Source organism: Helicoverpa armigera, chromosome 28 (assembly GCF_030705265.1).
Source record: "Helicoverpa armigera isolate CAAS_96S chromosome 28, ASM3070526v1, whole genome shotgun sequence".
In the NCBI taxonomy this organism is placed as follows: Eukaryota; Metazoa; Arthropoda; class Insecta; order Lepidoptera; family Noctuidae; genus Helicoverpa; species Helicoverpa armigera.
In genome coordinates, this window is record NC_087147.1 from 1,251,193 (window position 1) to 1,267,558 (window position 16,366).

At 35.1% G+C, this 16,366-nt stretch overlaps 1 protein-coding gene across 1 annotated transcript in view; it reads left to right on the forward strand.

The window, feature by feature from the left end:
* The window catches only part of LOC110378002 (ryanodine receptor), a 163,501-nt gene that overhangs the window by 42,399 nt on the left and 104,736 nt on the right, over positions 1-16,366 (forward strand). The window contains exon 2 of the mRNA XM_064042448.1: positions 9,638-9,758. Within this exon, the coding sequence (XP_063898518.1) occupies positions 9,702-9,758 (57 nt within the window). The 5' untranslated portion in view covers positions 9,638-9,701. The remainder of the gene's footprint in view (positions 1-9,637; positions 9,759-16,366) is intronic.

Consider the following 16,366-nt stretch of genomic DNA (forward strand, 5'->3'; position numbering starts at 1 on the left):
GTTTTATTTTTTTATAAAAAGCTTTTGATTCAAAGCACTGCTTCAAAAGGTTAATTTAATTTAATATTTATAAAGTCAGCGAATATTAAAAAAATATATGTGAAAGACATATTTCATAGTTCAATTTACGCCGGAGTAGAGTGCAAGAGCAATAAAATAAATAAACATGTCCAAACTTTTCTCATAATCTTGAAACTTTTAAAGTATTTTCCTGTACATATTCTATCCTCTTTTAACTCCATAATTCAACAGCAAAGTTGTATGACACCATGGAGAACAAAATGACTAGCGGAGATGTCATAACGCAAAAACTCCTAAGAATGTAACGCGACAACATGCAGGTGATCAGTTAACGAGGAACGTTACTGTCTTAGCTCCGTATACCTACTTTGAAACCCGCCCATTTTATGAATAGATACCGAAGTAGTAGTATACGTTGACAGATGTCTCAAAGAACCTACCGGGTCTGTGGGATTGTTTGAAAGAGTTACCGTGGCTCTGGTACATAAAGGTTTCACAAGAAACATGATAGGTTTTAGTCAGTAAGAGTCTGACACTCCCTCACGCTGCACCCACAGCGTGAGTGGTCATTTGATAATTTCCCAAGATGTGTCAAAGAACCCGAACATCTCTTTAGCTCAATCGTAACTGATCGTTTTGGTCATGCCCACTATACGTATTTGACCTACAAGAAGGTGCTGCATTATGACATCTTTCATCTTTCCTTACTCCGTTGCATGACACCTAGAAACTTGTACAGTCGGTCTCATAAATATTCAAACTGTATTCTGCTGCAGCTTCGCCTGATAACTTATTTAAGTGGCTAAATATACCTCGTTGAAGGTGATAACTTGTTAGATTTGACTTATGAAGTAAGATGATAGGGTGCAATAACTTTGTATGTATTTTTAAGTAGCTTTTTAATGTAAGTGATAAATATTTCTGGCTATATGTGAGTCAGTTTCGCGGAATAGCACAGGTGAAACTTGTCCTGTGACCGACTTAAAAAACCAAGGTTTTCAGTTTGACCTGTATGTATGTACGCGATTATTATCACATCTTTGGCCTAACCAAATTTGACGCCGTACAGCAGTTCCCATAGATCAACCGTGATTTCTTTGCTCATTTTTGCTCTGGTGCGGAACCCATCGTGCGCAAGTCAGATCCGCACTTGGCCTTTTATATTTTTTTGTAAAAATGTTTTTAATAAAAGACATATCTTCTTCATCAAACATCATTCAAAGGAAAGCAATAATTTATTCATTAATTTTCATAAGCTTGTATTCTATAACCTATCTGACTCCATTGAACTTGTCACAACAGTCGAAGCAAAAACACTCGAATCCATACAATTCGGGCCAACTTGACAATTCAATTTATCTGTGTCAGATCTTAACTGAAAACATAAGGAAACATCGTATCTTTTCATACGGGAGCGGTTTCATAAGAGTGACAGATGAGAATCTTGGAATATACTTAAGAGAAAATAATGTGGCTCAATTACAAATACCTGAAATTAAATAATTTTCTGACATTTTAGTTTTGTTTCTTCTTCATTCTCAGTTACTTATTTGATGAAATAAGTAAAAAAAGGAGATATCTTTTGCTCTTCTCCTTATAGTTTTTTTGTGCTGTAAATATCTATGTAAATAAAGAATAACTATGTCAATATAGTTCTAAAAAAAGATTAAATTATTGTCCTCATTACAAATACATATGTAAAAACAAGTTTGTAAATAGTTACTCTTCTCCTGGAGAAATACCTAATGTAAATACATACATAAATCTGTAGAATGAATATGAAAAATAACTTGAAAATAAAATTTTCACATTAGAAAAGTACGGTTAGTCTGATGTTTCAGAAAAAAAATTACTGTTTCTTACCTGAACCAAAATTCCCAAAAATATTTCGGTTCTATCACCGGTTCCAAAATTTTCTCCCCTGCAATACAAGCTCTAGGTAAGAATTACACTTCGCCTTCCTTATATTAGACATACCCACCTAATCAGGAATGTAATTACTTTGTGTATGGCAACACCGGCTTTATAAGCATAATTACACATTTAATTTTGGCTGGCAAGTAAATTGCTTACCTTGGTTTAAATTTCGACAAAGTTTGCAGTTTTTTCTGCTCTGTGCAAGCTCGGTTAACTTATGCATTATACAATTATGCATATTTAAACAAAAATAATAAAAAATCTGAGCATGTTAATTTATACTAAGAGGATTTTTTTTGTGTGTCGTTTTGTACCCGAAAGGCTTCGAATATACTGAAATAATTTGAAAATTTCATACGCTGTTGGAAAGTTACACTATTCCCGGGTAATTTAGGCTATGTTTTATCCCGGTACGGGCAATAGTTCCCACGTGACTCGGGTGAAACCGCGGAAAAACGGCTAGTGATGATTAAAATTAATAAAATAAAATTCGTTTTAATATATCTAGTTTCCAATTATTGCCGAACAAAAATAAAAAGTTCAATTTTGGTAGAGGTTTTCATACCACGTATTACGCAATATTTTGGTTCGTTTCAATATTGTTTGATTGCCTTTAATTTAAAAAGATAACAAGCTTCTGTTGGTTTGGGTAAACACCTATCACGTATATTTATTTTATTTTTCATATTATATTGGAAAAGTCGTGGTAGCCTAGTGGTTTAAGAACCAAGCTCTTGAGGTATGAGTGTGGGTTTGATTTTGAAGTTTGTATGTACTTTCTAAGTATATCTTAGACATCAATGTGTTTTTTTGGCAGTCGTTACAGCTAGTCAGAAGCCAGTAAGTCTGACAACCAGTCTAACCTAGGGGTATTGGGTTGCCCGAGAGATATAGGCAGTCGCTCCTTGTAAAACACTAGTAGGTACTCAGCTGCATGCGGTTAAACTGGAAGCCGACTCCAACCCAGATGATGACAGTATTGCAAATAAAATACTCGGCTACTCGTATCAAAACAATTGTTGTCTAGAAACAATTCGTGAGGAAAAATTATTTAATATAAGGTCGTTGTCGGGTGCAATTGGGTTAACCTTGACACTTTCGCGTGAAATTGCGAAATGTCGGAAGGAACCCGGAAACAACTGAATTTATGAAGCTTTTTAGGGTGTGAAAGTTGTATTTACACCGAAAATGTGCGATTTTCTAGTACAATTAAATTTCCAAAACTGCTTAAAATTAGTTGAAGGGCATAATTAGAGAGATTTCAAGTACCTACCTAGCAATTTTAATAAACCGCTTTACATATTACATATTCAAACAAGTTTTTTTTCCTCTACCGAAATTACGTTTAATCTGATTCAGTAGGTAACTAATTCGAAGACTTGTAGCCAGTGTTTTGTGCTACGAGAAATCGCTACGTCGTAGCTCGTAGTCATTTGCTACGAAGGCTCTACGAACGCTACGAAAATTCAATATGTACTTGTAGAAGGTATTTTTTGTTTAGATTTCATGTTTATGAGTATTAAAGTTACAGTTTAGCACGTCCTAAGTAACCTACCTACAATTCTTTTACATATCATTTCATAAGAGTTGTGACCCATTTGCTAAAATAACTTTTCAATAGTTTTTCCACATAACAGCAAAAAATCTCAATCACTTTTTCAATTGGAATAGAATCGTGAAAATATATTGGAATGGAAGGACGAGGACATGCATTTAATTGGATTTTTTACTCTTTTGCACCCTATAGTTTATTGTTTTGATGACATGTTACAATATATGTCGTAAAGTAGCTTTGGCAGGCGGTTTTACTAGCGAATCTTGTCTTCTTCGATATGGATTATTTAATAATGGTATATGTATTTTTTTCAATCGGTCCAGTAGTCCTGAAAAAATTTAACTAGTATATTTATAGATTTAGCCGACGCGGACGGTCCAATTTTTCTGGATTATAATGAATCTCATTTTTAAATTACCTACTAAAATATATTTACTTAATGAAATCCAGGATCATTACATTAATTGAGGAAACTAGTCGTGCCTGCTAATGAGCTCGGCAAAACAAAGAGAACTGTAACAATAGGCTGGCAACACCTTCTGCTAAATATGTACTTGCCAACACTATTTATGAGGCATTGTACTAAGGTATAGTTTATTTTTGTGTTAGAATTTATTAATAGCTGATTTATCATATAATATCAAAGAAATATATGTTTTTGTACACATTGTCGTGGTAATTTTCATTTCTCTTTTTTAATAAATGGGATATTTAATATGTGTTAACATATTGAACATTTTAATATATCCCTGTCGACGCTTTGTGCAGGTACCAAAAATTATAGCATGAACATTTTGATAAAAACATCACACCTACTATATTATTTGTAGCCCATTTTCAAAATTAGTTATCACCAGACCCTTTTCCCACTATAGCTAAATACATTTTTTTTAATATGCATATATTTTGTTTTAAAAATAACGATAATAAATGAAGAACTTAACTAAATTGTAATTTATTTACTACGACAAGTAACATCTTTTCCCATATTATTCTGCAAACAGACAAAAAATCTTACCTACAAAATCCATCCTCTTTTCAGCACCTGAATAAAATCTAGAAATAACGAATATTTTCCGGTTTTTGCGATCTGTTTATTCATGCAGCCGTGAGTTGAATACGTTCTGATGATGATGAATGGGAGCCTCGGGGCTGCTGTACCTACTGTATTTACGTGTATACAAAATATTACTTGTACTGTCGATTTTGTACATGTTGCTGGTGAAATGCGAATTGGGTTAAATTGTGGTCTTTCTAATGATAGTTCTGCAGACGATAGTGATGTTAGAGTGTTTAATTCATTGGTATCATGTAAAATATGTTCATTATCCACCTAGACTCTTTCCAACTACGTTAAGTTAGGCTTCTAGTATAACTGGATCCAGCTGAGAACCAGTGTTTTTTTTTACTTGTTTTATACGCTAGGTACAAATATTTTTTAAATTGTATCAAATTGAATCATATCTAATCATCGAAGTACTTATACTATACGTAAATGTAAGCAGATACCAAACATTTTTGTTTTAAAAAAACTCACAAGCAAGGGCACATTATACATTTTCTACTCGTGTTGTATGAAGCTTCACTCTGAACGCTATTCACCCATATGCTACAGGTATGTTTGCTACTAGAAAGTACATGTATTGACTACATTCAACCTTTCACGTCAACATGAACACAATATCCAGTTTCAATTGATCATGACAGCGCGGTTTTCAGTCTGACGCTAACAAAAACCGTCATGTACCTACTCGTTATATGTGCTTACATTGTGTTTTTACATAACACAGAATAAATTATTGCTTTTGTTATATTTGGCTTTTGGAAGGTCATAACGCTTATTGATTACTAGTTGTTTTCTTGCGGTTTCGCTCGTGTCCAGTAGGAATTTCTTTTCGTATCGGGATAAAATATAGCCTATGTTTGCTTCACAACAGTGAAAGCATTTTTCAAATTCGTTCAGGGATTTTGAGCAATTTAGATAAAAGAAACGACTATTCTTTTTTTCGTAATATTAGTTTAGATTTAGTTATACTTTGCCATCTTAACGTATTAATAAAGTGCATGTTATATAAATTTGAAAATAATAGCCAAAACTGTACCAAAAGAAACATAAAATTTAACGTAAAAAGTCGGGTAAATGGATTATTATCATACATAAGCTTTAAAGTCCGCGTTAAAAACTATGGAATGTGGTCGTTATTTATTAATGAAACTACGATGCTTGGCTGTATGTCCGGCATTGAGTATTCAGTCACGCTAGCAACTTGCTAATATTTAGTAGACCGCCCGCGGTTTTGCCCGTGTCCCAAAGGCTTCTTCCGTAAACGGATAAAAAATTCCTATCCCCAAAGGCGATAGGAATTTTTTATCCGTTTACAACGTCGGGACAATGCTAGGCAGATGATTTGTTACTGCTAAGTTTCTTTCTTCAAAATACGTTCAATACGTCGATTCTATAAAATTCAGACAACAACTCGCATTTCACTTCGCTATTCACTCTCACTTCACATTCGGTTCAAAACGTTCTAAAAGTCATCTCATACTTTATCTGTCAAAATCTCGAGTTTAATTTAGTTCAACTCGCAAGAGTAGCGCTAGTGTAGTAACTCACGGCGGATTCAGATGCGAAGTTTAGAGTGAAGTCTTATAGAATCACGCTGCAGTTTATAGAAATTTATAAAAAGCCCCAAAAATGCCCGCTCTTCATCACTTCCTATGTGTTTTTGTTGGGAAGTAGAAATTGTGGAACAAACTTTTCAGCAACGAAATTCTCAATAGACAAAGATCGAAAAACCAAAAATCGCTACAATTTCTAACAAAACCACTAAAAGAAAAGTCTTTGTACAAGAAAGTCCGCAATGTACCGGCAATAGAAACAAAATTCTCTTATTTATGGCTGTGCAATATAAATCACTTTAACCGTTGCATACCGACTTGCAGTACGCATGCAACTGCCGTCTGACCTTTTGGCAGAACCTTTTTACCTACGTGCATAGAATTATGATACTGCAAGGCAAGGCCTATGTACAGCTTAGTATAGTTAACTTTATCTATTAACTAGCGACCCGCCCCGGCTTCGCACTGGATTATATTATTTCCCCACTATATAGGTAATGAATGTCATTACACATATAAACCTTCCTCTTGAAACACTCTATCTGATAAAAAAACCGCATGAACATCGGTTGCGTAGTTTTGAAGATTTAAGCGTACAAAGGGACATAGGGACAGAAAAAGCGACTTTGTTTTATTCTATGTAGTGAAGTGATATTAAACGGGTGAATAATTTGTTTATTATTATAGTTAGCTTTATCTATATTCATATTGTAAAGCTGAAGAGTTTGTTTACTTGAACCTGTTAATCTCAGAAAATACAGGACCGATGCGAAAACTTTCAGTGTCCGTGAGTTCACTTGTTATCCGGATTCGCGTAGTAGCTTCTACGGTACCCGGGTGGAACTGCGGACCGAAGCTAATCATATTATACTGGCTTCAATTCTAGAAATAGTCGTCCTACAGCTAATATTGAAAAACGAATTTTAGTTGATTGATTGTTACACTCAATTTGATACTTGTTTCGATTCTAGAAATAGTCTAGAAAATAGCTAATATTGAAAAATAAATGAAAGTTAGTTTGATTGCTCTGCCCTAACACAAGGCTGATGACATCTTTTGTTTTCTTCACAAACTTCAGAGCTTAATCTTAATCAATCTATCAATTATTGTCACTAAAAAAAATACGATATCCCCAACTTTACACAACAAACTTTCATTCTTTCATTCTGTCTAGCCAAATAACCTCGAACTAAAACAAAAGTTTGGCAAAATAAACTAGACGTTTGCCATTTTCAAGGCAAGGCGTTGCCCTATGAATAACCCTTGAACGAGCAATAATACCTGGCCTTGTGTTTGTACTATTCAGTATTTATAAACGGTTCAATGCCAGCTAGTAGGCAATACGTAACGTGTAATTCAAATTGAATTTATGGTTGGTGCAGTTTTTATACTGCCAGTATACATAGTCTGCTAGTATAGTAAGAAATCCAGTAAGTCTGACACCAGTCTTACCAAGGAGTATTGTGTTGCCCGGGTAACTGGGTTGAGGAGGTCAGATAGGCAGTCGCTCCTTGTAAAACACTGGTACACAGCTGTATCCGGTTAGACTGGAAGCCGACGATAGTTGGGAAAAGGCTCGGCAGATGATACAGATAATTTCAATAATAAGTTTTGGTTTCTACTGGAATATTAGATGCATTTCTGCTAATTTACATACACACTTAAGTAGTAGTTGTTTCTAGCGGTTTCTGCAAAAGGGTAAAAAGTAAAATATTATTATTAGGTATAGATACGTATTAGGAAAGTTTTAATTTATTATTAGTTTTGTTACGTTCAATTACGCAATTATTCAGTCATTTGTCTGAAACTATTATAAGGTTCTTGTTACATATGTAACGTGTTGATGTAGGTCAAGGTCGCAAGCCTTAGGGACATTATAATCATAACAAAGAGTAATAAATAACTAGTTCTTACATGTTGCAGAAATACAGTTTAACTTATCTTTACGAATATTATGAAGCTGAAGAGTTTGTTAGAACGCGCTTTCTTCCGGAACGACTTAGACTCTCGAAGTCGAAGTGTTAAAAAGACAATATTATATCGAGCGAGACCACAGGCTACTTTTTGTCCGGGTCAGCGAAATACTTATTTCCTTCGAGACACAGACAAAACCGCTAGTGGAAGCTTGATTTACAATAACTTAAGCTAAACTTAATTACTTAAAAACCTTAACTCTTTCCTATAATCCTCACTTCCCGTAATAAACGCCTGTAACTTACACACGTAAGTTTCAGGTAGTTAACCCTACAAGTGGCGCGGTAAAAGTTTAACCCCCTCGCTACCCACAGAGGCATTATTATTTGAGTGGCAGAGTACAACAGGTTAGGCCTTTGTTAAGGATAGTACCTAAGTCGACAGCATGGAGAACAAAATGACTAGCGGAGATGTCATAACGGAAAATCTCCTAAGCAAGTAGCGCGACAACATGCGGGTGCGAGGGGGACGAAGAACGTTACTAGCCGTTATATACCTTCTTTGGAACTTTTACCCTTCGTTAGTTTACGTTTCTTGACCTACATGAAGGCGCCTGGCCTTAAAGCATCTCTGTTCATCTTTCCTGCCTCCGTGGTCGACAGTGTGTAGGGGAGGGTTAGGTAGAATTACAATGGGTGGCTCTGGCATTTACTGAATAAAAAAGTTTTGACAATGGCGTGTGAAAATGAGTTATTATTTACATATAAGCGTTTATGCAAAAGCCAAAAAGCTTTTACATAAAATATATAACTTTGTTGTGGTAAAAGCTTGTTAGTTACTTTTCCCAAATATGCAGAAGTTGGCTCCTAGTTTGACAGGGTGAAGATGAGTACCAGTTTTCCATGAAGCGACTGCCTAACTGATCTTCTCAACCTGGTTACCTAGTCAACGCCATCCATCCATTGTTCAGACTGGTTATTACATTTTATGGCTTCTGAGTAGGTACCACACAAGTTTTCTAAAGATCTAGAAATAACATCCTCAATTAGTGTAAATGTTATTAAACAGTACTTCGCTAAATTGAAAATTCTAAGAACTAATATTACTGCGTATTTATAAGACCAACTTATGGCGTGTTTGCACCATAGTTTGTAAATACTGTTGGTTATTTTTAGAACTTAATAGATGCGAAGTCATGCGTACGGTTCTAAGGACAGTTCTAAGTGTCGGTAAATAGATATTTGGAAATAGAGGTTGGAGATATTAACATATTTGTATAAAAAGTAGCCTTGAAATAAAAATAGACGCAACTAATTTGAAAACCTAATATTTGTGAAACTGATGAAACTTTATTGCATTAGTTCTACAATTCTACATGTCTTTGAGAAATATTTAGTTACACTACATACATATACCTATACCAATAAATTCATATTTAAGAGTTTTTGGAGACATATTTTTTTCAATTTGAAACTACACGAATGCGCTCAGCCATTTTGTATTTTGTTTTAAATCAAAACCTTATCAAACTATTAATTGATTAAATAATATTTAAAAATCGTACTCGTAAAATGATAAATTATAATAAAATGAACATTATTTTGTTCACAGTGATGCATTTCTCGTGTTATGGCAACGCATCAGTAACGCACTGACAGTCTACTGAGAATCCAAGATGGCGGAAGCGGAGGGGGGAGCAAGCGAGCAGGATGATGTTTCATTCTTGCGTACGGTAAGTCAAACATTGATAAAATTATATTGTTAGCAAAATATGGCTTATTTACTTCGTTAAAAATGGTCCAAAATTATGCGCTAAAAATAGGGTTACCTATCAGCGAACGGACACCTTGTGATTTTACAGAGTAAAATGTACAGAATTAAGAACTAGGTAACTAATAATTTTTTTGGGCCCTATCTATATCAGACTTAAAAAATATACGTTCTCATCAGCATACTTAGGGAACTGCCTGAAAAATAGTAGTAGGTAAATCTTTATTCTGTGATAGTAGTTTCGTGCCTTCTTTTGTAGCATAGTTTTCATTACTTCAAATTAGTATTCCGTGTTAATTTTCAAGAATATTTACATTTCATTAACTGAATATGTATTCTCGAGTCTCTTAGTTATAATACGTCTGTGTCCACAAACCATTTTAGTAATATGTGTACCTAATCTAAAGTAGATTCTAATAAAAAAAATATTACATAGTACGTTCCTTATTTTATCACATATGCCTATGTATATTTATATTTGGCCTATGCATATTTGGCCGGTTTCAGTAGAGTTTTAACGATCCAAAACTATGAAGTGTTTTTTTTAATGAATATGTATGAACAGGGAAGGTTCCATAAGCATATTATTATTTCCGAAAGAATAATCTTTTAAGAATATAAAACTTGATTCTCGGTGTGAGAGAAGGCTTATGCCTAACAATGGAACTACAAAAAGACTGATAATGAAAAGAATATACTTAAATCAAAAACTTAAAAATATGAAAGAAAATCTTTCGATTGTAACTATGTATGTACATGACGTTATGTATGGAATACTTTGTATTGGGAAAAACTTGCCACTACCAAAACTATCTATTGAATAGTTCGCAAGCACGCTATTTTTGCCGGAACCCAGTCATTTAAGGTTAACAGACACTTATCTGACACTTTGTCGATAATGTTCTCGCGAAGCCGACATTGCCGACAGTTTGGGCACTGTTTGCCAACACGGGCGCCTATTACATTAACTAACGTGATGAAGACCAGTTTCTATCGGGATTATTACATTTTTAGTAAATTGGTACATAATCGATATAATAGAGAGAGAACTAAAGCCCTTATTTGGATAGAATATAGCCTGTGTTACCTACTCGGGATGAGTGTAGCATTATAACAGTGACATAATTTTTCAAATGGGTTCAATAGTTTCGCAGCTTTTAGGGTACAAACGAACAATTTTTTTTCATCATATTATTGCATGTAGATTGGGTAAAACTTTGCCACTACCAAGACAATTTATTTAATAGTTTGGTGGCTCGCTATTTCAGGTTAACAGACACTCATCCGACACTTTGTCGATAATATTCTCGCGGAGCCGACATTGCCGACAGTTTGGGCTCTGTTTGCCGACACGGGTGGATATTACATTAACTAACGGTTCGTGATGAAGACCAGTTTCTGTTCATTTTCTGATTATAATGTCTTGGTTAATCGATTAAGTTATAGTTATTAATATTAATTTAGGAAAGTGGATAATATTTAATGAATGAGCTTAAAGTGGCTATGGTTTCTTAGTGTTCTGCAGTGCACTATTTCTTGCCTACACTTATTTTACCGCTATAGAAATGAAATCTTAATTCTTCTAAATATTTTATATGCGAAAGAAGGTTAGTGTGTCTGTCTATACATATGCTTGCTTTTTCACACCGAACTACTGTACCCATTTAAATAAAAGGTACTCAGATAGTCTAGTTAGATCCTGAGAAAGAGTAAAGGCCATATTTTATCTGGGCGTGGGAAGAAAGACGGAGGACAGAAATGTATGAAATACAACACTTCATTGTGCTAGAAGCACAACATACATGGTGTAAATGAAACTGCCCATCAATATTTCACTGTACAGCATTATGTACATATTGTACTATGTCCACATTCTCTCACAGCAAAGACAGTCAATCACCGTTGACAGTTATAGGCATAGCTACCGGCCGCTCTGACATAATGTAGTGAGGTTTATATGAAACGTGATAGTGTATAATCTTGTTTTAGCATATTAAAACTTTGTATAGGTACTAATTATTATAAAGCTTTTAAAACAAAACAATAAACCGTTAAAATAACAACAACCGTAAACCTAAGTAAGCACAATCCACAATCTTCAAATACCTAAGACCTTAACTCCTAAATAATAAACTACAGGTCATAAATCTGGCCCCTTTAATAAACTTTACTCCTAAAGCTAAGAAAATAACCATGGATAATAAAATGACTAGCGGAGATGTCATAACGCAAAATCTCTTAAGAAAGTAGCGCCACAACATGCGGGTGTTTGAGGGACGAGGAACGTTACTAGCTCCGCCCTTACCCGCTTCCTTGAGAACCCGTTGATTATTTTCAAAATAAAATCACCAATTAATTAAGACCGCTCTTCGATTTGACAAGGAACCCGAACGCCTGTTTAGTTCTAGTAACTGATCACGCCTACCGTACGTCACTTGACCTACAAGAAGGCGCCTGACCTACCTTACCTGCCTTATGGCATCTCCGTTATCTTTCCTTCCTCCATGAAAATGACCAATAAACTTCACTTCTTAATTAAATACCAAAACTCCTTGATAACGTAATCAATGGTTATTTATATTCATGCCTAATACATATTTTTTGTTAGTTATCAAATTGCAAATTTTATTCATTGGGTTGTCTGTTTGTTTCACTTCTTAAAATAGAAAAGTATTGTGTTATGAAAGTTATGAATATGGGCTTTGCAAGATGACATCATATTTTCATAGTTTTATAGGGCTTTCACCCTAGGCGTTGTTATTCGAACATTCGCTGTCAATAAAACTATTGTCAGGCTATGTTCAGGCTATATAACGTAAGTATATATAGATATTTTCATCTTGACCTATAGTTAAAACTAAAACAATCCAATACCAAACTAAATTACACTCCAAAAATTATTTCCCATACTTTCTAAAACTAAAATTAGGTCATTCAAATAATAATAATAACATTCGTTCCGTCGTAGCAACAAAACGTATACTTACTAGCATAAATTAGGGAACGCCGTGGCACGCCTATATTTATAATTAAAGGACTATGACCAGCCGTGGCCGAATTACAGTGTTTCATGTTATTTATGGTTTATTTTAACCCCATTCAAAATTGCTATCTGGTTTGTGTTATACCTACTTGTATTTTCCGGGGCTTCAGTGAGATACAAAATCTTATGGACTGTATGTTTACTAGATAAGAAGTACCTACCATAATAAATACCCTAAATAGTGGCCGTTGATTCTCGCAACCCTAAAAGTACCCACACACTGCAGACTGCAGACTAAACATGCATTTTCTTCTAAAGAGTATCTTGATTTCAACTAGTTTTCAGTCGATCTGATACCGGCTAAATACCCGATCTCTGTAATGTGCATACTTCCATTCCACCTCAAACTGATTTATGAGCCGAAACAAACTATCGGCCGCCTAAAAGTTTGCACTGTATCACTCTAAAGGTTACAATAACCTTTGCTGCAACATTAACTGGTTGACAAGAACCCTAAATCTAATAATACCCGGCTTAATTGAACCTGGTGAGTCAGCCCGGGACTTGGCAGTCGTCTAGACAAACGGTTTTGTCAAAATCATAGCTATTTTTACCTCTAGAGCTGTGATCTGCCGGAAATCTGATTATGGGCCGACCTGTGTGACAGTGACGAAAGTTTTTTGGACTAATGGTATTATGTAATAGGAATGACAATAGAATGAAAGGTATAAGGAATTTTGTTGTCTTTAATAATATTATAAATGACTGTCTTTTTGTCTTCTTGTTGTGATTTCGTGCCAAAACTGCTGAACCGATTTAAATGAAAATTGGTGTACAATTAGTCTAGAGGCCGAGTACTTTAGGTTACTTTTATCCAGATGTGCATAGTAGCTTCCTCAGCCCCGGGAGATAGATTGTTTTGAATGCCCTATAATCCTATTGTTGCTAATAGGACAAGTATTTATGAAAGGATGCAGTAAAATTTTACTGCACTTAAAATGCGGCATATATACGTAAAACGAAATCAACAAATTATCTTGCGGTCGTCTTTTTTACAATTTACACATGTCCATTACGGTCAGCTTATTAACTTATTATCTAATCTCTCAATCAATAAAAACACTTTTGTCTGTTAATCACATAGGAAAGACTGACAGAAGCTATACAAAAAAGCTCCCAGTTTTCGTAGACAAAAATATACCAATTAAACTCAGCTTTCATTGTTGACAGTACGCTTTACGAATAGATAGGGTTTCGTGTGTACTCCAATGCCATTGGCTTCACAAATACTACGCACAAACAGACGACGAACAAATAATCTCTATACTTCCGAAACTGTAGTGCTCAGAGTGAATTCATCAGTATTGACTTGCCGTCTTTAGGCATACATCAATTCGTCGACTGTAGACTAATATTAGTTTAGCTTGTACCTCTATTTTCAATTACAGGATTGATTTTGGAAAGAATTTAGAATTACAGAATCAGAAAAGGTAACTGATGCTCAAATGTAATCTCTTGATCAGCAAAAATCTAGGAATGCGTGCTATTTTCATAAAATAAAAAGAAAATTAAAGCGTTAGATAGCCCATTTATCCAGGTACTAGTAGTTGCCACGGTATGTGTGAAACCGTTGTACCATGGTAAAGACAGATACAATATTGTAGGAAGAATGTAACACACTTTATGACCATTGCCCACACTTACTATAACTTGCATCTTGATTGAAAACCTTCTTTCTATCCTTTTTTTAGCAGTCGGTTAAAAAGACAGGCCGAAACCATTTTATTCATCCTTCAAATTACCAGCTTAGTAGCAGACCTTGACATTCACAAAACTGAATGCATTTTCACGACGTTCAAGGTGATAAAAGTTACTGCAATGCACTAAAGCGTACTGGAATTATTTAATTTTATGACAAGTACTAGCTGCACCCTGCGGTTTCACCCACGTCCCTCAACCGTCTAAAAAGAAGTATATTTCCAGGCTTTTCTAGACTACATATCTTCCCTTTGCACATAGCTATTGAAGTTTCGTAAGAACCTATAATCTAAATGTGTAAAAGAAAGTCGTGTTAGTTACACATTTTATAAATCAAGAATGGCTGAACCAATTAATCTCAAAATTAGAGGGGAGATAGCTTAGGCCCGGGAGAAGGACATAGGATAGTTTTTGTCATCATCCGGCTACGGGAAGCATTTATCTCGGGATGCGGGTGAAACCGTGGGTGGAAAGCTAGTATTAAATAAAAAGTAACCTTTGTTTCCCAGGATTGGCGTTAGCAAAAATTCACAAAGCAATAAATATTATAGCCACGCCACGCCTGAGTGGCGGCGCCCACACAATCTGCGACTGTATTGAAACGTGCCTATTTTGTCTGTGTCTAAATAATTGATGGATCTCGCTAGACCTGTGCTCGGCAGAATATTAATGTATTGACTACTCTGGGGTTACAAGTGAAAGCCAGATAGAATCAGCATTGTTGGGGACTTCTAAACCAGTCTGAAAGAATCATCATCTGTCTAGCCTTTTCTCAACTATGTATACTGGTCTCGGCTTCCAGTCTAAGCAGATGCAGCTAATTGTGTAGCGACTGTCTGTCCGACCTAATAAATACTGTTACCGTGGCAACTCGGTACTCTTTTGGTAAGACTTCTGAGTACCCGTAACGACTGCTAAAGATGAAAAGCCTGAAATAATCTAGATAAAAGGCATTGAGGTTGAAATAGTACGTTTTCGGAGTACACGAGGAAGTTATTAGAACGTGAGTAAAACTGCGAAAAACCAAACTAAGTACAAACACATAAAAAGAAGAAACATAGTTTAAATATTCGGAAGAACGAAGAACTTATATCCAATTAGATGACTTTTAAACTACATCTGTAGCAAGAACAGAGAAATAAAATGCCAGAACGCCTGGCGCAGAATCTCAATACTATTAAGAATTGATTTCACAAAGAAAAGTACTTATTCTTGCCAAGCGCCTTCTCGTGTCTTCTGTGAAGGACCAACGAATTCCTACACACATAAAATAATAATATAGATGTACATTTACTTTTCGTCGAAAGTCGTGGTGGCCTAGTGGGTAAAGAACCAACCTCTCGAGTATGAGGGTGTGGGTTCGATTCCACGTCAGGCAAGTACCAATGCAACTTTTCTAAGTTTTGTATGTACTTTCTAAGTATATCTTGGATACCAATGGCTGATCAAAAGGTGAAGGAAAACATCTTGAGGAAACCTGGACTATGAAGTCTGAAATCAGCAACTCGCATTGAGCAAGCGTGGTGATTAATGCTCAATCCTTCTCCGTGTGAGAGGAGGCCGCAGCCCAGCAGTGGGACGAAAAAAAGGCTGTAACAGTACATTTACTTTTATTAAAAAAGGTATACAAATTATTTCGCGTTGAATCGAAGTTGTATTAATGTGAATCAATAAATTCATTTTTATGAGCTTCGGCATTGCTCCCAAAGGAGGCTTTAATGAAAATATTATAAAAGTTGGTTTTATTTAAAATACCAAGTTGGGGTGTTAAAATTATTTACAATGTAGTAGGTATATTATATACATTATAGGTATGTATATACATTGTG